Source organism: Mus pahari, chromosome 2 (genome assembly GCF_900095145.1).
Source record: "Mus pahari chromosome 2, PAHARI_EIJ_v1.1, whole genome shotgun sequence".
Classification (NCBI taxonomy): domain Eukaryota; kingdom Metazoa; phylum Chordata; class Mammalia; order Rodentia; family Muridae; genus Mus; species Mus pahari.
In genome coordinates, this window is record NC_034591.1 from 43546288 (window position 1) to 43568612 (window position 22325).

The 22325-nt window shown below is 39.5% G+C and overlaps 3 protein-coding genes across 15 annotated transcripts in view; all 3 read right to left on the reverse strand.

Annotated features, from left to right (window-relative positions):
* Positions 1–22325, reverse strand: part of Cadps2 (calcium dependent secretion activator 2) — a 518996-nt gene that overhangs the window by 339070 nt on the left and 157601 nt on the right. The window lies entirely within an intron of this gene.
* Positions 4468–5899, reverse strand: Rnf133 (ring finger protein 133). Its single transcript, XM_021190691.1, has 2 exons — positions 5176–5899; positions 4468–5046 (listed from the first exon to the last, which is right to left on the reverse strand). Exons 1-2 carry the CDS (start codon positions 5651–5653, stop codon positions 4508–4510), a joined length of 1017 nt encoding a protein of 338 aa, XP_021046350.1. The 5' UTR covers positions 5654–5899; the 3' UTR covers positions 4468–4507.
* Rnf148 (ring finger protein 148) lies at positions 9311–10532 on the reverse strand. The gene has a single exon (XM_021190692.1). It carries the CDS (start codon positions 10400–10402, stop codon positions 9455–9457), a length of 948 nt encoding a protein of 315 aa, XP_021046351.1. The 5' UTR covers positions 10403–10532; the 3' UTR covers positions 9311–9454.

The following is a 22325-nucleotide window of genomic DNA, read 5'->3' on the forward strand; positions in this document are numbered from 1 at the left end:
GAGATAGAAGAGAGAATCTCAGCTGCAGAAGATTCCATAGAGAACATGGGCACAACAATCATAGAAAATGCAAAATGCAAAAAGATCCTAACTCAAAACATCCAGGAAATCCAGGACACAATGAGAAGACCAAACCTTCGGACAATAGGAGTAGATGAGAATGAAGATTTTCAACCTAAAGGGCCAGCAAATATCTTCAACAAAATTATAGAAGAAAACTTCCTGAACCTAAAGAAAGAGAACATACAAGAAGCCTACAGAACTCCAAATAGACTGGACCAGAAAAGAAATTCCTTCTGNCACATAATAATCAGAACAACAAATGCACTACATAAAGATAGAATATTAAAAGCAGCAAGGGAAAAGGGTCAAGTAACATATAAAGCAATATAACAAAAGCAGATACGTTTCTAAAACTAGAATAGCCTGAGGTGATCAATTCACCTCAGCTGGTCAGGCGTACAGTGTCCTCTTGGCCTGCCAAAAAGGCACACCTGAGAAGAGAGGTGTTACAAAGTTGGGTGTAACTGTGAAAAGGGGATGTCTGAACAGACATAGTGGAGAAACAGCTCCAATGATTCCAGGTTGGTAGATCATCCGCTTCTGGATATCTCACCCACACACCTCCAATGAAGCCTTGTTTTGTTGAAAACCAGGTATGTTTTAAGATATTCCTATGGCAGCAAATGCAATAATTTCTCAACAGTAAGACCTAAACAATAAAAATTGCAGTGATTACAAACAAAACAGATTCATTTTAATGAAAATTCAAGAGGTGCTTATTGATGAACAGTAAAACAAAAGGCTGAAATCTCTATTGTAGTGACTATTTCTCAGAAAGGACATGGGAAGACTCCCCCTTTGCTCCTCATGGTTCCCCAGACATTGAGGTTCCTCTTCTTGGTTCGTGTCTGCTGTTTCAATAAGCAGGTATCTGGAGAGAGAGCAGTTTAAGTATACAATGTGCCCATCAGACTAGGAACTTTGTCTCACTAAACTCTATGAAGGGCTCATGCTACTTCAGATGTTGACCAGAATTTCTTCTTTCAGATCATTAACAGACATTCTACAGCAACACAAAACGATGTTATCATTTTGGATTATGTTTAATTGGTACTATTCAGTCATGTAATCATAGGTAAAATAACTAGAAAACTTCCTTTTTAGAAAAATATTACATAATTTATTCCATTAATAACAAGAAAAGCCATTTTGTTTTAATTTTAAAAAATCAACATCCTACTGATTATGAGGTTGAGGGGCAAGGAACTACATTCTGACTACCAAATGAATTTAAAAAAAAAAAGAGTTCTAAAGGAAACTCACTATGATATTGGAACTGTGGCAAAACAGTATAAACTCCAGTACCATGTCATCAAAATGGTATTTGCATTTGGATCATGCAGAATGCATTTGCATTACTGTGTCCAAGAAAAAATAAACAGCATTTGCAGGTAAAATTTCAACTGCAAAAAACAGGTAACATCACAATAAATATCTAACAGAGTGGTGCTAATTCTAGGTCTTGGTTACTAAATACAAAATAAAAGAAACCTGGAATAAAAGTACTTTATAGATTTACAACAGAGGCTTTGAACAGCAGGACTGAAGCTGCTGTTTTGTTTTGACAAGACAGCAGCTCTGTAAGGTACTGGGCCTTACGTATACACAAGTTCCTAGTTTCTAAGTTCAAAGACCTGAGCCTCCTTTCCTATCTCCAATACAAACTCTAACTCACCTTAAAAGAATTCACTCAAAATCCTTGAACTACAAGAGATATATTGTTAAATGCTTAATATCCATAGTAGCAAAAGATACTTTACATCAGTGAAATGGTGATTTATTAAACGTGGGGATGAGAGTGTGGATACTTCAGTCTTTCTTAGGAAGGGGATCAAAATACCCATGGGAGGAGATACAGAGACAATGATTGGAGCAGAATCTGAAGGAAAGGCCATCCAGTGGCTGACCCACCTAGAACAGTATAACTGTATATGCCATATTCAGTTACCAAACACAGACACTATTGTGGATGCCAATAATTGCTTGCTGACAGGAGCCTGAAATGGCTGTCTCTTGAGAGGCTCAGCCAGTGCCTGACAAATACAGAAGTGGATGCTCATAGCCATCCATTGAATGGAGCACAGCGTCCCCAATGGAGGAGTTAGAGAAAGTACCCAAGGAGCTGAAGGGATTTGAAGCCCCATAGGAAAAACAACAATATGAACTAACCAGTTCCCAGGGTTCCCAGAGTTCCCAGGGGATAAACCACCAACCAAAGAGTACACATGGAGGGACCCATGTCTCCAGCGGCATATGTAGCAGAGGATGGCCTAGTCAGATATCAATGAGAGGAGAGGTCCCTGGTCTTGTGCAGGCTCTATGCCCCAGTGTAGGAGAATGCCCAGACAGGGAAGCAGGAGTGGGTGGGTTAGTGAGGGGGCATGGGATAGGGGGGATTTCAGAGGGGAAATGAGGAAAGGGGATAAAATTTGAAATGTAAATAAAGAAAATATCCAGATACTAATGCACATGCCAGCAAGATTCTCCTGAAAGGACCCTGATATAGCGGCCTCTTGTGAGGCTATGCCAGTGCCTGGCAAACACAGAAGTGGATGCTCATAGTCAGCTATTGGATGGAGCACAGGGCCCCCAATGGAGGAGCTAGAGAAAGTACCCAAGGAGCTGAAGGGGGATGCAACACTGTAGGTTGAACAACAATATGAACTAACCAGTACCCCCTGAGCTCGTGTCTCTAGATGCATATGTAGCAGAAGATGGCCTAATCGGCCATCATTGGGAAGAGAGGCCCATTGGTCTTGCAAACTTTATATGACCCAGCACAGGGGAAGGCCAGGGCCAAGAAGTGGGAGCAGGTGGGTAGGGGAGCAGGGGCAGGGGTAGGGTATGGGGAACTTTCGGGATAGCATTTGAAATGTAAATAAAGAAAATATCAATTAAAAAAATAGATAAAAAAAAAATAAAGGTGGGGATGAAATCAAGCCTAAGCTTGATAATGGAAAGGGAAGGCAATTCAAAAGGAAGGAAAAAAAAAGAGAGACCAAGAAGATACAGAGGAGGAAAAAGAGAACACAGCCCCATTCTGAGAGGCAAGTATGAGTAAGTGTCTCATGCACTATATCTACTATGAAGGAAGACCTCATGTAAACTTGTGGGTCCCTCTATGTGTACTCTTTGTAAGCTGTAATGACCCTAGAACTTTAGGTTCAGAAAATGCTACAGTACCAGACATAAACACTTCTAGATGCCGCTTGTTTCTGATAGTGGTGTTTGGAGTGATGGGAACAGAACCCAAGGCTTTGTATCTGCAAGTACTCTGCTACAACCCCCTACCCCACACAATCATCTCCACAGTGGTAGTGAAAAATCACAGGAGCCTTTAGCCCAAGTTCCCATGAGAGCCCCAGCTCCTACTAGCCAGCACTCAATCTACAGACACCAGCTCATCTATTCAGGATTCAATCACCCAAAAAAGAGCTTCTGTAGAATCTCTGGGTTATACAGAATAACTTCACTGTCCCAAGAAAGATGTTAAAACATTGAAAATTCAGTGGTGGTATGTGTGAACAGTCAAACTTTTCCAGAGTCAGGAACACAAAGGAAGATGTGGCCTCACCCTGGTGTTTGCCCAAGTTTTGCTGTATCTTGGCTCTGATGTTCCTGCACAAACACCTTTCTTCCTCTAATAGTCTCTTTCGGGTTACTTTTGCATCCAAGTACTGCCCTTCTGCATGAAACAATTCACAGAATCCATGCTCACTAGGTCTCTCTAGCATTGCCTAATAGTTGAGACTCCATCATTTCCCTGAGAGGTCAAAGGCTCATTGAAATTATGCTAAACTACTATAAGAGTCAGGATAGATTATAATATATTCTGGACTATTTTCTTAAAGTTTTAGTACTTTATTCATAAACATTTTCTTGCTATTCAGATAGTTTACATAAAATTTACTAACTGAACAGAAGTCTTGACTATGGATACGTGACAAAATATCCTGTATAGCAAATTTTCATTTCAAAGAATTAAAAAAAAAAACCTGCAACATAATGACATCAAAATTACTATAGAATAATTAATTTTTACTATTGCTAAAAGATGAAAGATAACTGATGGCTTCTTTGAGAAAAATGTAAATATAAATTAACGATTTTCTTACCAAAATAAAATCAGGTATAAACAGACAAACACAATTTAGGGATAAGTTTGTTTCTGGTTTTAACACAGGTTAGCTAGAAATAAACACAGGTATACTACTAAGAATAATACACTCACAACCACTTAAAGTTAGCAGAGGTTAAAATGACAAAATTCTGCCAGGTTTCCTTTCCCCTGTATTTGAAGCTTGACCGTGAATCTGGAGAACTAGCAGAGTGACAGGAAATCACACACACACACACACACACACACACACACACAAACCACACTTCAAGCAAACTGCTTGTCATCACGAGGACCTCATCTGACAAACAGGTTTAATCCACTTGCTCAAAGTTCCCGCTGTCCATGTGAAGGATGACCGGTTTCCTCTGCTCCAGGAGGCTGGCTGCCAGCGCTCGCAGAAGTAGGGTGCTCCTGCACGTGGGTCACATTACTTGAAGTTCTTGCAGGAGGAAGCTCATAATTCATCTCTTCTTCCACAGGTGACAAGGTTCCGGGCAATTCATTTGACATCAGAACTTGCAGAGAGTCTGTTCCATCCTCGGTGTCCATCTGAATCCCCAGAGCTTTCAGAATGTCACATTTGCACATGGGGCATGTGCCATGGGCTAGAATCCAGGGGTCAATGCAATCCTTGTGGAAAAAATGTTTACAAGTGAGAATACGAACTATTTCATTAGGCTTATAGGCTTCAAAGCAGATGACGCAGCTGTCCGCATTCGGGTTTACTTCTTCATCCCCCTCTTTCAGTTCTCGAACTTGCAGCTGCCCAAAAGCTTTCTTGAGCTCTCTTCTTAATTGCTTCCATCTCCTGTTCTCAATTCTTGCCACCCAAAGTCTCCGAATGTGATAAAAGGTGAAATATGCTAACGTGGCAGTGGTGACGATCATAAAGGAGACAAAATAGTGATTCAGCCAAATGACATGTTTCCTTCCCACCTCCACCATGACTGTAACATGAACTCCCCTCCGAATTAAATGCAAAATCTCCATACCTTTGATGTTACCAATCATAACTACAACAATGTCTTCAAATGCCTGGTGAGACATGGGGAAAACCTGGTTGCCGGTACCTGGGAAGTTATAGATGATCACTCCTCGGGCTCCGTGCTCAGATGCCACTTTAATTTTCTGTGTGAAGGCACAACCTCCTCGTTCAATGAGTGCGATCCAGGGCTCTTTGTTCCGTGGCAGGATAAAAGTGGTATTGGGATCACAAGCATTTTGAATTTTTCCCTCTGGCGGCACAACAACTCCTGCTGCTCTCTTCAAAATGGAGCCTCTTCCGAAGACCCCGGTCTCCCCCAGCTCTGACAGCATGCGGTTCCCCACGTGAAATGATATGTTCATGTACGCAGTCCAAACTGCACTTGCTGTACAACAGTTCTGACTGATGAGCCAGATAAAACTGAATCTCAGAAGCCAGAAAGATGGAGTGTTGTTTTGCCAAGTACCGGTCTGAAGCGGATACATCTCTGTACTTCACGAATGACTTGAGCCAACCCAACTAACCCGCAGGGCTGCCACATCTGTGGACAATCAATTCAGAATGAGGAAGGAGAAAATATCTTCTGGGTGAAAATAAGATACGTTGTCTTCCAGCATGTTTCAGCAAGAGCTTGCTAAAGATGTCTTGAGTTTCAGATGTTTTATTAGAGAGAAAAGCTTTAGATAGTAAAGAAATTCCTGTCACACTACTGTAACTTTAGATACTGCTTCCTGTTGCATGAGGCCATTGTGACATAAAAGACCAAGCAGCCAATTAGCTCAGAGCATGCTGTGGATGCACTGGCTTGAATGTTTCCAATGTGGTTATAGGTAGTTTGAGAATGTTTTTTTAAAAAAAAAAAAAAAAAGTAAGTCACAGAGCCATATAAAATGGTTATAGGTAGCACATTTAGTTAAAAATGAAAACAAACATATCTGCAATTGACTTTTTAAAAACCCTCAGTATAAATGAAATGACAGTGTGGAACTTTTACATTTTCTAAGAAGTAAACACTTCTGACGTTAAGTTTGATATATACAAAGAATCATAAATTAGGAATGCAACCAAATGAACTTAAAAGCAGTAAGATCTGTAACACTATTTTTTCAGATTTGAAGGTGCAGATAAATGATAAAGGATTTTGGAAACATTTTGACTTGGTCTTGATTTTTCAAAGCAGTGGTTTTCAACCTGTGGATCATGAACCCATTGGCAAATATCTATCTCCAAAACTATCTGTATTATGGTTCATAACAGTAACAAAATTGCACTTATGAAGTTGAAACTAAAGGAATTTTATAGTTGGGGGTCACCACAACATGAGGAACTGTATCAAAGGGTTGCAGAGTTAGGTTGAGAACCACTGGTAAAGTACAGAATCCTGTTCCATCTAGTTTTAAGTCATACTTCTGCCGTCCAACATCACATATGGAGGAGAGGGACACATATAAAAGACACAGATCTTCTTTTTCAAATGTAACTTGATTTAAACAAAAATACATAAATTAAAATTTAAAAAAAAAATCTTAAAGCCAGGCAGTGGTGGCACATGTCTTTAATACCAACACTTGGGAGGCAGAGGCAGGCAGATTTCTGAGTTCCAGGCCAGCCTGGTCTACAGAGTGAGTTCCAGGACAGCCAGGGCTATACAGAGAAAACCTGTCTTGGAAAAAAAAAAAAAATAAATAAATAAATAAATAAAGCAAATCCAATAAGTTTAAAAAGTTAACCAATGACAGTAACAATGGTTACAGTTCATAAAGAGATGATGCTAACAACATTTTTTAAACCAAACTTAGGAAATATCTCCCTTAGTAATTCTATAGACCTCACCACTTCTGCCTCCATTTATACTACAAACGTCAATGGCTTTAAGCAACTTTGAAACTAATGAACTACCACTTGGGCAATAACAAACGTTGGTGTATACTTTCTCAGAAGGTATCAAAATGTTTCTACTTTCCTAACTAGAAAGCCAAAGCTAAGGACTTGTACCTTGAACATAAACATCTGTGTCCTCTATATACAGGGTTCGAAAACATTTTAAACGGGACTCACCAGAACTAAGAAAACAGGTACTTTTTTCAAGTTTATGAAGCAGCAACTTCAGGCAGGAATGAAGAAAGTCCTTCAGGCACAACAAAAATTGGCATATAAAGTGCTGGTTAGGGAAGAGCCCAAAGCAATATAGATTCTTGGCATCCTTCCTGTTTGTCTGCCAGAACTAGATGGTAAGACCTTATTGTTGAAGACAGCACACGCCTTGGATTCATGATAGAGAAATCTATCTGGAAAAGAGGTAGATACTGTGTCCTTGCAGTTAGCTTCCTAAGTATTGAAAGGCCCTATGCAGGCTGCTGGGAGAGAAGGCACATCAGTGGTCTTATCCAGTTGTGAATCCTGTGATCTACACAACCAGTCTGCCAGTCAAGTCTGCAATAGTAGCACAGCTGTTGAGCAGCAACAGCTATGACTGGATTTGACACCCCTACATCGGAGGTAATCTGTGTCTGGTACTGGAACCCTGGTGAAAAACTCAAGTCTGGGAAGGGAACTGAATGGCACTGCTGTTTTAGAAAGTTGGTTATGGGTAAACTGTCATTCAAATATTGTTTATATCCATAGCTATCTACTGCTTTATTCTCAATCAGACAAGGTTCTCTTTTTAGTGAACGGTGGTGAATACAGTCTCCTGACTACACAGTGTTGAAACTAAGTGTTCATCCTCAAATAAGAAATTCGTGACAGTCCTGTTAAGGCTCAGAAAACAATGTAGAAGAGAGGGCGGGAAAAAATATATAAAATTCAAGACAGGGAGAAGAACTGCAGAACACGATCTCCTAGGCAAGCCATGCCATTGAAATTATAGATGTAGGCATTGGGTCTGCACAAGAGTGGTTGCATCAGCAGTAAGGCAGAGTTGGAGGGGAGGCTCCCCACTGGGGAACTATTTCCTACTGATGAATTCAGGGGGAAGGGGAACCACTGGCTTCAGTTGTAAACACACTGATGAATGCACCAGACCCCAGAGGGTGGTTCTTATCCAACAGTCACCCAAGTAGCCCTGGTTATACTATATGTGTCATAACCCAAAAGGATTAGTAACGATGAGAGGTGGAAATTTACAGAAGGCAAAGGATATAGGTGTTGGAAAAAGATTAGTCAATACACTATATACATATACAAAATTGTCAAATTAAAAAAAAAATGAAGCGGTTAAAATGTTTGAAAAGAGTGGCATAAATCGGAAAGAACATTAGTGTGTGGAACTTTCAGTCCACAATGGTTGACTTCTCTTACAGAAGCAATTACTGACTTTGTTTATACACAAGTCCATGGAGAAAGTGCAATAGACAGTGTGTCAACGTCTGCAGAATCGGCACATGCCATCTACACTGAATAGCAAACACTGAGACTTTTCACCCCAATCACAAACTCATGTCTTTCATCTTTTCAGTAATATACAGTTGTTTATCCACCCACCAGAAAGGAAGATGAGAGAAATGAGTTATACATATTACTGGGATGGAAACCCAACAAAATGTTTAGCTCTGCTCTGTTGTCAAAGGCCCTAGTGATGCACTCTACCATTTGAGAAGAGAAGCAAAGGGCAAGTCCCTAGAAGACACTTCTAAAATAACTGTCCCCAGGGCAGATTCACTAGGCCAGGACTTAAAGACCTCTGGAAAACAGGCGACCTTTTCCAACACTGCTCTAAATGAGGCCTGAAATGCTTTAAAACTTTTATAACATATGCTATCTGCCAAAGGAATTAGAACCAAGTACCTATTCAACCTACGGCTTTGGAAATCAGATTTTCTGGGTATTAATAAAATTAATTAGCCATGACAATATAAATCAGAATCTGATTCTATAGTGGAGTTTATTAAACAGAGATGTCAAATGTTAGGAATAATAATAAAAAACAAAAACCCTAGATGACATGTGAAACAAAGCCCCCAGATAAATATGTTAAAAAGAAAACTATAATAGCCCTGAAATTCACACCAGATCAGTACCTTAATCTGAATAAGCTGACAAGTGAGATGAGTATTGCTTTTAGCATGTACCAACTTCGTTATACAGAGAAAGACAACAATGTCTAACAATTAAAATGATTAAAAAAGACAACAGCTCCTGGGCATGATATGTAGCTTTATTTTCAAAGCACACCAACTTCATCTTCACTGGCAGGATAGAGGAACTAAGGGTCATGTTTTCTCTGGATATACAGCACAGTGAGCAAATTCGTCTAATTTTAATATGTGGAAAGATCTCTGGGCTTCCTAAGGTTTCAGGATGTCACACTTGCACATGGGGCATGTCGCATGTGCTAAAAGCCAGGGATCGACGCAAGTCTTGTGGAAAAAATGTTTGCAAGTTAAAATACGTATTACATCTTGAGCTTTGTACACGTCTAAACAAACAACGCAGCTGTCTTCATTCGGGTCTAACTCCTTATCCCCCTCCTTGAGCACTCGAAGCTGCAGCTGGCCAATAGCTTTCTTCACATTGGCCTTTATCTGTCTTTGCCTTCTGGTCAAATTGGGCACTCGGGGTATCCAGGCACATTGCAGGAAAAGGTAAATGACAGTGGATGCCAGGAAGGTAAACAGAGACGTAACATATTGGCTGAGCCATGGCACGTGCATTCTCCCCACTTCAATGATGATCGTCACATAGACACCTTGCTGGATCAAGTGTAAGAGCTCCATGCCCTTGAGGTTGCCAATCATCACTGCAACTATATTCTCGGTTCCCTGGTGAGACATGGGAAATACCTTGTTGCCTGTACCTGGATAGTTATAGATGATCACCCCGTTTGCTCCCTTCTCTGCTGCCACATTGATTTTATGAGTAAAAGTGCAGCCTCCCCTTTCGATGAGGGCCAGCCAAGTGTCTGTCTGATCGGGCCTGCTAAAGTTGGTCAGCGGATTGCAAGCATTCTGATTCCATCCTTCAGGAAGTACCACGGCGCCAGACACCCTTTCCAGAGGAGAATGATTCCCAAACACTCCACTCTCTCCTAGCTCTGATATGATCCGGTTTCCCACCTGGAATGTAATATTCAGATGAGCCGTCCACATTGCTTTTCCTTTGGAGTCAAGGAGACTAAGCAGTAGGAAGACGCTAAGTCTCAACAGCCGAGATGAAACAGACCTATGAACTGAAGGAGTAGGTCCAAGCGGGTTCATTTTTCCATTAACCAATAGACATGAAAAACAAAATGACATCTGCTGTAAAAGGAGATAAAGGAGATAGCTGGAGTCGTCAGAGCAGATGACTAATACTCATAAATTGAGGTCTGCCAAGATGAAAGACACCTTGTTCATTCCACCATTTTTACTCCTGGGACTTTTTCTTTCTTATAATGAAAATTCAAGAGATGTTATTACTTCAATGTGATTTCAAGAAACTTATGACTTCCTAATGGGTAAATTGTGACATCAGAGGTACTTAAGCCAATCCAGGAGTTTATATTAGTACAATGCATACTGAAATCCTATTGGTCAAAAGGCTACTAAGCAATAAATCAAGAGGTACACATTCATACATATGTGTCCATGTATTAACATGAGATTACATGTCAATATTTTATAATATATATATATATATATTTATATATATATACATACATATCTACATGCCACTTTGAACACACTCAAAATTAATGAATAAAAGTGATAAACATTAAAAATAACACGAGTTTTGTTTTTATATACTGACATATTGAAAATACCTTAAACCTTTTTCTTTTTTTTTTATTTAGATATTTTCTTCATTTACATTTCAAATGCTATCTTGAAAGTCCCCTATACCCTCCCCCACCCTGCTCCCCAACCCAACCACTCCTGCTACCTGGCCCTGGCATTCCCCTGTACTGGGGCATATGATCTTCGCAAGATCAGGGCCTCTGCTTCCATTGATGGCCAACTAGGCCATCCTCTGATACACAGGCAACTAGATACATAGTTCTGGGGGAAGGTACTGCTTAAACTTTTCCAAACTATTCATTTACATTAATGAATGTTTCTGGACATGAGTTTGCTCTCTTAATGCTTCTATACTACCCAATTGACCCCTCCATGGACAGTAGGAGAAAAATCACACCAACTATCTTCTGGCATTAAATTCTAATGCCCAGCCTGAAGATTTAACATGAGGAATAAAGAAAAAAAGCATACTTCTTTTGATATAGACTCACCCCGCAAAGCAAATACATCTTTGTTCATTGAGTCTGTTAGTACAATACCTACTATGGGCTAAGCAAATACTAAGTATGGAAACAGATACTATAAAAACACCTACATGATCCTACTATTATACTCTGAGAGTAGATTCGAACAATTAAAAGATATGAATGACTGCAAGAACTGTGCACAGAAAGTTTCAAGTATAGAAGAAAAAATAACATGGAATGTTATCTTAGAGGCTCAAGATAAACTTCTCTGAGAAACTGATAGGCTGATACATGGAAAATGAACTCAAATTGCCAAAGCAAAGTAACAAGACTGAAGGTAAAGCAGAGAGTCGGGAAGCAGGAAAGGCGAAACAAGTCGTGAAGTGGGAAAGGTATGCCTGGTGACTCACATGCCAGCCTGAGGACTTTGAATTACAGCCCAGGGCATGAGAAGCATACTGCCAGTCTGGGGTCTTTCAAACTCTTGCTTTTACTTTGAAGACTTGCCTAAAATCTTTGCACAGATGGGGAATACTCATTCAAATATTTATCCCGTAGGTAGAGGAGAGCTTCTATGCAACTGACCGGCTCTAAAGCTTGGTGGACATGGAAAGAAAGGACCTCGCTTGCTTATGAGGCTCATGCCCAGAATGAGCTGTGCTACCAAAACCACAGGCATGTCAGGAGAGCCTAAGTTTTTGACGAAAGCATCTTTTGTACTTACTGGGCCATAATTCTTCAGTTAATATTTGCTTACAAGATGGCTAGTAATGAAATCCTCACTGACTACAGTTGTATCTAGGTGTGGTTCAGTTTGCAGCTGAACCATCTTCACGGGTAGAGCTGTCTATGTTCAGGGTGTGAACTTGATTCTGTTAACAGTGAAGAAGTAAAATCGGGTCAAGAACTTTAGCATTACTCAGGGACGACTTGTGGAATTGCTGATTGCTTTTGGAAGATGACTTGGCTTTTCTATTTTTCAGGGTTTGTTTGTTGTTTGTAGACAGATTATTCAGATGGACTCAAACCCTATGAGTGGTCCGTGTCAACCTTGAACTCCTAATCCTCCTGCCTCGGTCTTTCAAGGGCGACAAATATTGCCTTGTTCGAACACATCCAGAGTCTTCTGCTGATTTTGGAAGGGTGAAAACTTTAAATAGCAAAACACGTACGGCTCAAATCAAGAGTTTCCTTGTTTGGTCAAAGGGAACAATGTTTAGAAACTTATAGGATCACAGAATTCTTCTTGGTATAACAAATTAGCTAAGGCCATGTTGGTTAAAACATCCCTTTGCTTCTGCCATAGTCCTAGCACAAAATGCTTCCCACATCTAACAGCGGCTCTGAAACAGATGTGATTTTGCCTTCCCAGGGCCTTCTATTTTTAGAGACTCTTTAACAAAAATGATCACACTAATGGGGGAATGGGCCAGAAGTCCAAAGATGCAACTAAACACCATCAAATGCTGACAGTGGCCTCCTAATGACTTAGAGATACCTAACTCAAAATGTCACAAATGTTAGGAAACCCCGTGCTAATGGTAGTCTTAGGAGAAGAGTAGTTTCTCCAGAGTTGCTCATCCCTGAGAAACAATAAATTCTAAGCTCTTGCCACACAGTAAGCTTTTGTAAGTATCAATATATCTGCTAAGCAAGATGCTCTCAGAATGTTCCTCCACTTCCGCAGTTTTCCCTAGCACAGAAACAGAATAGCTCTCTTTAAGCATCCTTATTAGCTCACAAGGGATGGCTGTCAATTGCATCCATTTTATCAGAACTAGAGCAAAGAGTCTTTTTTCCTGGGGCCAGCAGAGCTAAGTGGGGCAGAAAGAAGGAATAGATAATTGATGCCACTGATAATTGAAGTCAATATATGGACTTTGAGCACATGATGATTTCAAATTCTTTATTCTATTGGCCCTTGCAGGTAGATTAAGGGAAACTGAAAATACACTTCCTAGCCCAGTAGATCCAAGTCCAAAAGTCTCTGTTGTTTCCATCTTTCTATTTTGCCTTCTAAAGTATGTTGACTTTCATCTTAAGTTGGTTCCTTTGATGAAACTCCCAGGATGGTTATTGTTCTAATTATCCATAGGCACACAGCACCCTGAGGTGCAATGCAACATTCTGACTCCCACATTACCCTCTAAGAAAGAGGGGAAAGATTTTCCCCAGATACTTATCAACATTCTCTTAATGTCTTTGACTGGAACTCCTTTACAAATTTGGTTTTAGTCCATCTGTGAAATGAGCCTGATCATTATGATCGACATAAGTAAATCCCAGTTTATCTTGTGGAGAAACCCATTCCTCGCTGAGTGCATGAATGGTGGGAAGGTACAGTTACCAGTTCTTTCTACTACCAATGGAGAAAACTAGGAAGTGGAAGGCAAGCACTCAGAGAGGTGGCAGCCACAGGATCTAAATTCCTTGGATGTACTCAAAGGAATCCTTAAATTCCCACAAGCCAGTACAAATGCAATGTGCATTCCATACAGAATACCACCATAAGACAAACCCTCATGTTCCTTAGGAGGACATGACGGTAAGAGAAATGGCTACAAAGATATTGAAAGGGTGTGTGAGTGTGTGTGTGTATGTGTATGTGTCTAATTTGTATATAATATCTGACTATTTCTATAATAGTCAGACTCTAGGGAAATTTTGACAAACATTATAACCAGCATTGAGTTATTCAAGGGTAGAGAATCAACTCATCTCCAGTCTTACTGATTTTTTTTGTCACTACTGGTATAAAATACTCATGCCTTCAGAAATACCATTTCTGAAAGGAAAGGCATCACTCACATCCATACTGCACTTGACAACATCTGTATGACACAGGGGAAACCAAAGAAACCATTTAAAGTAACCCACACGTCACAGTGCACTGAATCGGGAGTCACAACAATGCGCTGGGAACCCATAAAGCATACTTACCTGGCACATAAACTAAAGGAAGGGCAATGTTGCTGTTTGTTTGTTGTTTGATTTTGTTTGTTTTATGAAGAGAAAAACATTATAAAGGGTTTTAGGGGGTAACAGGGTGCTGATTGATTCAACGTGGCTGACTAAAGGCAACAAAAGAATTTTCTGAAAACAAAACCCTTTCATTTTACAGTGAAATTTTACTTTATATTACATTCAATTGTAAGTTTATAATTCTTGTCTATAGCAATGTAGTCTTTTTCTGGAAACATACTAAGTTAATTACAACACTCACATGTTCAATAGAACATGCATGTGAGAATTAGAAGACTACATTTTAAACATCCCAAACCACCCTCAATCTAAGAGTGTCTTCTAAATATTCTAAACATAGACAACAGTAAAATTTAAAAACTACACATGAGCTTCTGGATTGTTTTCATGTTCACACATGAGATCGGGGAGAACACAAAGGCTGGGAGAAGCCCTATTACTTGAGATGGAACCGATACTTGACACTGCTTAAAGGACAAAAAACAAGATAGTTCTCTGGCCAAGGGGAAAACCTATAATAATATCTCCAATACTGGAACACTGTCCTGGCTCAAAAGGGTCTACTTGGGTGGGAGATTGCCACATTCACCCCATCCCATAGCATGAACACTTTCTACTGCTTCTCTCTGGCTACATAGCTATTCCTTCAGATCCTTCTATCCACCAGATAAGGGTTATTCTTAATTTTGCCCCCCCCCCACCTCAATCCCCAGCCTAGAAAAAAGTGATCAAACTTATAGTGTTGATTTTGTTTATTGGAAAACTCAGATGTCTGCCCCTATAGTTTCCAGGAATGACGTAAGTCTCTGCACTGCCTACTCTTCTTTCTTCCCAGCCATCTTCATTTTCAATCAGTCCTTACATTTTTGTTTCTTCCACTAAATCAGTTGAGTGTTTCCTCTGCTCAACTGAAATTAATGAAATCAGAGAGAGGCAATGACTCTGAAGTAAAGAAAGGGTATGTTTTGTCAGGGAGGAGAAAAGGGGGGGGGGAAATGATGTCACTATATTATAATCTCAAAAAGTAAAAGGAATAATTTTTAAAAAGATGACCTGAATCAGAAATAGGCCTTGAAATAACCTGATGGCCCCTGGTCAAGACATAGACTCCTTTACTACTCAGCTATTAAAAACAATGAATTTATGAAATTCTTGGGCAAATGGATGTATCTGGAGGATATCATCCTTAGTGAGGTAACCCAATCACAAAAGAAGTGACTAGATATGCACTCACTGATAAGCGGATATTAGCCCAGAAACTTAGAATACCGAAGATACATTATGCAAAACACAAGAAAACCAAGAGGGATGACCATTGTGCGGATACTTCATTCCTCCTTAGAATAAGGAACAAAATACTCATGAAAGGATGTAGGTACAGAGACAAAATTTAGAGCTAAGATGAAAGGATGGACTATCCAGAGACTANCCCATCCGGGAATCCATCCCATCATCAGCCACCAAACCTAGATACTAATGCTCATGCCAGCAAGATTCTGCTGAAGGGACCCTGATATTGCGGCCACTTGTGAGGCTATGCCAGTGCCTGGCAAACACCAAAGTGGATGCTCTCAGCCAGCTATTGGATGGAACACAGGGTCCCCAATGGAAGAGCTAGAGAAAGTACCCAAGGAACTGAAGGGGGCTGAAACCCTGTAGGTGGAACAACAATATGAACTAACCAGTACCCCCTGAGCTTGTGTCTCTAGCTGCATGTGTAGCAGAAGATGGCCTAATCGGCCATCACTGGGAAGAGAGGCCCCTGCGTCTTGCAAACTTTATATGACCCAGCACAAGGGAAGGCCTGGGCCAAGTAGTGGGAGTGGGTGGGTAGGGGAGTGGATGGGGGGGGGGAGTATAGGGAACTTTCAGGATAGCATTTGAAATGTAAATAAAGAAAATAATAATAATAATAAAAAGACAGACTCCTTAATAATAAGACATGCTCACTCTTGGAGAGGCACAATGTGCTGGGGTGACAGGGAAGTCACTAAGATTATCCATCTCATTTTAATTTGAAGGGTAGAGAATAATCTTTCTTCAGTTGTAACAAGATTCTAGCATCACATGTATAGGCACAATGATTTTGTGCAGTGTAAAGATTATTCTTGTATTATTCAAATGCTGATTTCTTTGCCCTCCTATCTTGTTGTAAATTTGGACATGGCATTGTAATGCTTATTCTAAGTATCTCCTATCTCAAGTTCATGTAAAAGTTTATGGCTCTCCTTTTATTCTGACTTATGAATAAAATTTGATCAGTCAGTGGTGAGGGAGAAGAGAGAATAGGGCAGGGCTTTGACCAGCCAGGGAAGGAGGGAGAGAGACGGGAAGAGGAGGATTAACCAGATCAGTTTGAAGAATGAGACTAGATCACTGACTGTCCAGTTATTGTGTTTCAAAGCTAATTAAATAAATCTTATAGTCTCAGTCTCATTTATTTTGAAGCTAGCTAGGAATAGAAAAAAATGCCACCCATTTACATGTACAGCATCACGAGTTGTGAATGTTGAGTAAATGATGAACTAAACTGATAATCCTCTGTATTCTGCCTTATGATAGTCTTAATACATTTTTCTAATTAGTGAGGTCTTCATAGGGTGATCACTTCAGTAAGAGTACAAAATACTTAGACTGTGAATAATGTGACAATCCTTAATTCTGTAGATCTGATATACAACGTGCTTTCTGTAATCACATCTGAATGAAAAGACATGAATATTTAGACTATGTCAAAGTGCCATGTTATTTTAATGGGCATAAATCAAAGTTATATTTTTTTCTTCACTGTGAATTAGACTCAGATTTACAAAACTTTATCATCAAATTGGAAACATTTCCTTCTCATTCAACCTAGCAAGTAGAAGAGAGTGTGGCAGTCAACTGGAGAAACATGACACTGGGAGATGTAATCAGGGCAAATGTAACACTGTAGCTATTTTCATTAAAGCAATAAGAATTATTGATTAAGCTAAAGTAAACATAGGTTATTTCTATTTGAAATTAGATTAAAATCATCTTCATATAAACCATTTAGATTAGATCTTTATTTCAGGGTGAAAAATAGGTAACATACAAAAAAATTAAATATGCCCAAACAGAATCCTTTGTCTTATCAAGAGAACATCTCCGATGTTTGTGATAATCTTTTCTATCCTTTTCTTGTTAAGATCTGGTGGTAAAGGCCTAAAGGATGTGGATGCTATTCTGGAGGTGCAACACATCTAAGGTTTTCTAAAGCCTGAAGTGGATTCTAACCTTTCTAATCCATTAATCATCATTAGAGTTTTTCATGAGCTTAGCCTTCCTAAAGTGTTAAATACAAGAGTGGGCATGAACATCAAGTGAGCCTGGAGCAGTCTGAAATAGCAGCTGAAAAGACCTAGGGCAGTTTTCTATTTAGAACTCCTCGCATGTTTCCTCAATTCATAGGTCAAAATCTCATTTTCATTTTTAGGTAATGCAATTCCTCCAAGGATACATAAAGGAAGAAAATAGTATAGGCCATACACACCCACAGGAACTGTTCTGAACCACAAGGCTGTGTGCACCTCCGTAGGACTTCTGCTACCTTCTGAAGGTGAGAAGGCCACACTAGCAGTTTTCTTTCTTATAGGAGGTAAGGCCTGCCTCTAGAAGCCAGGTGACATATCAGATGGCATATGTCACACCTATTTATATATCCCCAAGTATACTGCTAGCTGGGAAGAATCTCAATGAATGGGTCCTCCCCATCCCTGGCCCCAAATAATTTCTTTTTTCTATTTCCCTCATAATTAGATTCATCTCATCCCTCAAGATTCATTTGTCTCAGTCTGTCTGGCTAAAACAACCTATTCCTGTGATGCATTATTCTTATAATCATTCTGTCACCCACTATATATGATGAGATGCTGATGCATTTGTCTGTCCTTTCGCATCCTGTAAAACATCTTGTGGTTTTTTTTGTTTGGTTGGTTGTTTTTTTGTTTTTTGTTTTGTTTTGTTTTGTCTTTAAATTCTGGGTAGACCTGCAGTCAACCACTAGGCAGAGCTATGGGAATCTTATGGAAGTGGGGAAAGAAGGACTGAAAAAGCCAGAAAGATCAAGGACACCACAATGAAATGTAAAGACTCAATTAACCTGGGCACATCGGTGCTCATAGAGACTGATCCACCAACGAGAGAACATGCATGAGATGAACCTACTACCCCCTACACATATGTAACAGATATGCAGCTTGGTCCTCATGTGGGACTTCTTAGAGCAGGAGCAGGGACTGCCTCTGACTCTGTTGCCCACCTCTGGATCCCTTTCCTCTAACTGGATTGCCTTGCCTAGCCTCAATAGGTTTGCCCAGTCCTAGTACAACTTGACCTGCCAAGGTAGGTTGATATCAAGGCAGGTTGAGAGGTCTCCTCTTCTCTGAGGAAAGAGGGGGTGGAGGGGAAGGGAGGGGGACTTGTTGGGAGGAGAGGAGGGAGGGAAGTTTCCATTGGAAAATGAAAAAAGAAAATCTGTTTTCCTCATCCCATCCCGATACTGCCACAAGAAAAGCTATTCAAGGTTCCTGAAAAATGTTTGACTTTCTAAGTTTCTAAGCATTTACATTTGAAAACATTAAGCTATGGCAGAAGTTTTTTTTTACAAACTTTGATCTATAGGACCACCAGTAAAAAAAACAAGAGGCCAGACGGTGATGGCGCACGCCTTTAATCCCAGCACTTGGGAGGCAGAGGCAGGCGGATTTCTGAGTTCAAGGCCAGCCTGGTCTACAGAGTGAGTTCCAGGACAGCCAGGGCTACACAGAAAAACCCTGTCTCGAAAAACCAGAAAAAAAAAAAAAAGAGGCAACCACTTGACAACTGTTCCCTCAGCTGAAAATTAACTGACAACAGTTGTCCAGAAAGAGGCTTCTTTAATATCAGAGGATCAGGGGCATCTTCCCTCTCAACTCCAAGAACAAACTCCTTCTACATCTGTTTCTGTAATAGGTACTCTACATGTAAATACAACCAAAGGTAACAAGAATTTCTAATATACAGTAAGTCAACTTTACTGGTTAAAACTCCCACTATAATTAGTTTTACACGAATGTATACATTCATATACATTCATTAGTCTGTATCAATTTTATCATAAAACATACAGAAATAGACCTGTAGGTAAAGATACTTATATAGGCTAATATATCTGTATGTTATCATAAGTCCCAAAGGGTCATTATCAGAAGTCTATGTCACATTATGTATAGCTATGCCTTGGAAATCCTGTCAAAATCTCAAAAACTGTAGTAGCAGTAACAGAGAAAACATTTCCATGAGTTATAAACTTCTCCACCTTAGAATGCTTCCTATCCAAAAGTATAGTTATATCTATCAACCTCCACACAATTACCTTTGTACGTTCATCCATATGTCTGTATGTAATATAATATGCATTATATTATATTATATTATATTATATATTGTTACCATTGGTTGTATTTGTATGCAGAGTATATAATATATATTAAAATATGCATTCATTATAGAGCAAAAATTTATTTTATATATATATATATATATATATATATATATATATACACATACATACATTTTTGTTACGTGTTTTGACATAGTGTCATGTGTATCTCTCTGACTTTAAATGGAAAACTGGCTTTGAACTCTTCCTGTGCTTACTTGCATAGTTCTTTGTGTTTCTTAACAGTGCTTATCTTTATCTTTTTAACTGAAAAACAGCGCTTATCCTTTTACCCTCTTCTAAAAGTTGTGCTTTTATCTCCAATAGAAAGGTTTTACTACATTCCTTTGCATTCCTGTTTTGGGCCTAGTATCCTAGTCTACATTAAAGTATTTACTTATTTTTGATATACTCATTGCAATTCATGTAACTGGCATGATTTCCTATTCCTCTTTGTTATACAGTCCCAAAGCAAAGACCCTATCAAATGCCTGCACAATCAATTCTTTGATTCATTCATTCAAGCTGTTAATCAAGAATCGAGCATACACATAGGTCTAGCAGCTGGAAGGAGAACAGTGATCTAACCATGTCAGAACCAGAACCATTCCTATCTTCATGCTGTCTCCATGCACCCAGGACACCAAAGATGAGGTGAAGATTGTTGTCTCATTCAATAAGCTGGCATTCTGATGTGATAAATGCTAAGCAAGGTTTGAAGTGCCAGAAAAATACTCACTGGGTGGATTAAAAATAACAAGAACATAGTTCACACAGATCTGGAGTCTGACAAACCAGCGATAAGAGGAGTCTTAGGATCTAGAGGGAAATTCCTTTCTATCTCCCAGATGGTGCCTACCTATTGCCTCCTCACGTGGTAGAAAGGGTGCAAACCCAGGGCCACTTTCATCATTTCCCATTCTCATGGACTCTGCCCTTTATCCTAATCACCTCCAACTTGCATTCTTTTTGAAATTTGGATTTCATTATCTCAAAGGGGACATAAACCTTAATATCTAGTTTCAGAGAGATGAAAATGATCCAGGCATAGCTTATGAATAGACAAAACAGTCCATCTAGTTCCTGTGATCACAGCCAATGGTTCCTTCATTCAGGTCTCAGGGAGTTTTCAAAGTTTGTATGTAAAGACAAATCTTTGTTTATTTAACATTTCATCATTAATCCCTTAAATTACAGTTTGCTTCCCAGACAGAATCTCATATAACCCAGGCTGGCTTGGAACTCATGATCTTCTTGTCTCCATCTTCCAAGTACTGGGATTACAGCCTTGTACCAGCACACATCCCACAGCTTTCCTGACTCTTGCAAGGAACAGAAGGTGCCACATCACATTCCTGCTGAAGTCAGACTGACTCTTCTTGATTTGGTTTTTCCTTTTTTTTTTTTTTTCTTTTTCCTAATTTTTAATCTATACTAGCTTTGCAATCCTTGCAGGTTTCCTAAAGATACTCGCCATAGCTTTTATACACTTGTGCATCAGGTGAAATAACACTCTGAAAACTTGAGGACATTCATGAGGACTAAATGAGACAAAGCATAACATTTCAAGCACACAGAACACTGGCTGGCTCATCCATTATGGTGTCTGTTTTCTAGCCACAGTCCTATCCATCACCATTCTCCACATCCGCCACCGGTGCCACACCACAAGTGTATGGACAGCAGTGCTACTTGACTCATTTACCAGCCCATGACTCCAAAGTCTGCAAGGAATTTTCTTATCTTACAGCTCTGAAGAAGTCGCTACATTGACACAGATACCAGCTATCATTTGGACATATCCACTCTTGAGAACTAGAACTCTGTTTATATGACATCCTTTAGTAGTTAAAGAGCTAATCTTTGCCAGTTAGAGACAATGCACTCTGAGCTTTGTAAAGGATGCACGAGAAGAGCTGGGACACGGTTATCATGAAGATCCAGGCCAAGATCAAACAAAAGAGATTGTTTTTGCCTTCTTACACCCACAGACCTCCCATTAAACACTAAGAAAGAATTAAAGCTTTGGTTAAATCTCTTGGCACAATAATCTTGAGGATATTGACAAAGAGCATTTTTACCAACTGTTCCACCATGAATCCATGTAAAATTGAAAGAATGCCACTCCTGTCACTAATGGCTTAGAAGTTTGTTGGAAATTTAAGGGAAAGATGTGCCTAAAGTCCCGTGAAAAGCCAAAAGATAAATGTATAATACACATAAAGAAACTACTTCTGAGTAGGCCTGAGAAGTATGTTGCTGCCGTTGTCTATTTAACACAGAATGTTAAACTGACAAAGATGGAGCAGGTGCCACAATTCCATGATTGAGAATCCATATATATTAAGTGGGGAAGTAATACAGCTAATTTGAAAATCTGTAAGTGGAAGTAACTACCTATATGTATGTAATGTAGGCATAACATCTAGCATGCCTTTGGGCTTTCAATCCTAAGCTGTTTACATTGGTTTTAAGCTTGAACTGCAATGGACACTTAACTTACATTTGGGTTGGGCAAACACGGTATACTTCTGATCAATCATTCAATAAA

Coding starts and splice junctions, on each gene's coding strand:
- Rnf133 (XM_021190691.1), bottom strand. CDS start 5,653: ATGTATCCGCTTCAGACCGGTACTTGGCAAAACAACACTCCATCTTTC. Junction 5,047..5,175: donor TATGATTGGTAACATCAAAG/GTATGGAGATTT, acceptor CTGCCACGTTAG/CATATTTCACCTTTTATCAC.
- Rnf148 (XM_021190692.1), bottom strand. CDS start 10,402: ATGTCATTTTGTTTTTCATGTCTATTGGTTAATGGAAAAATGAACCCG.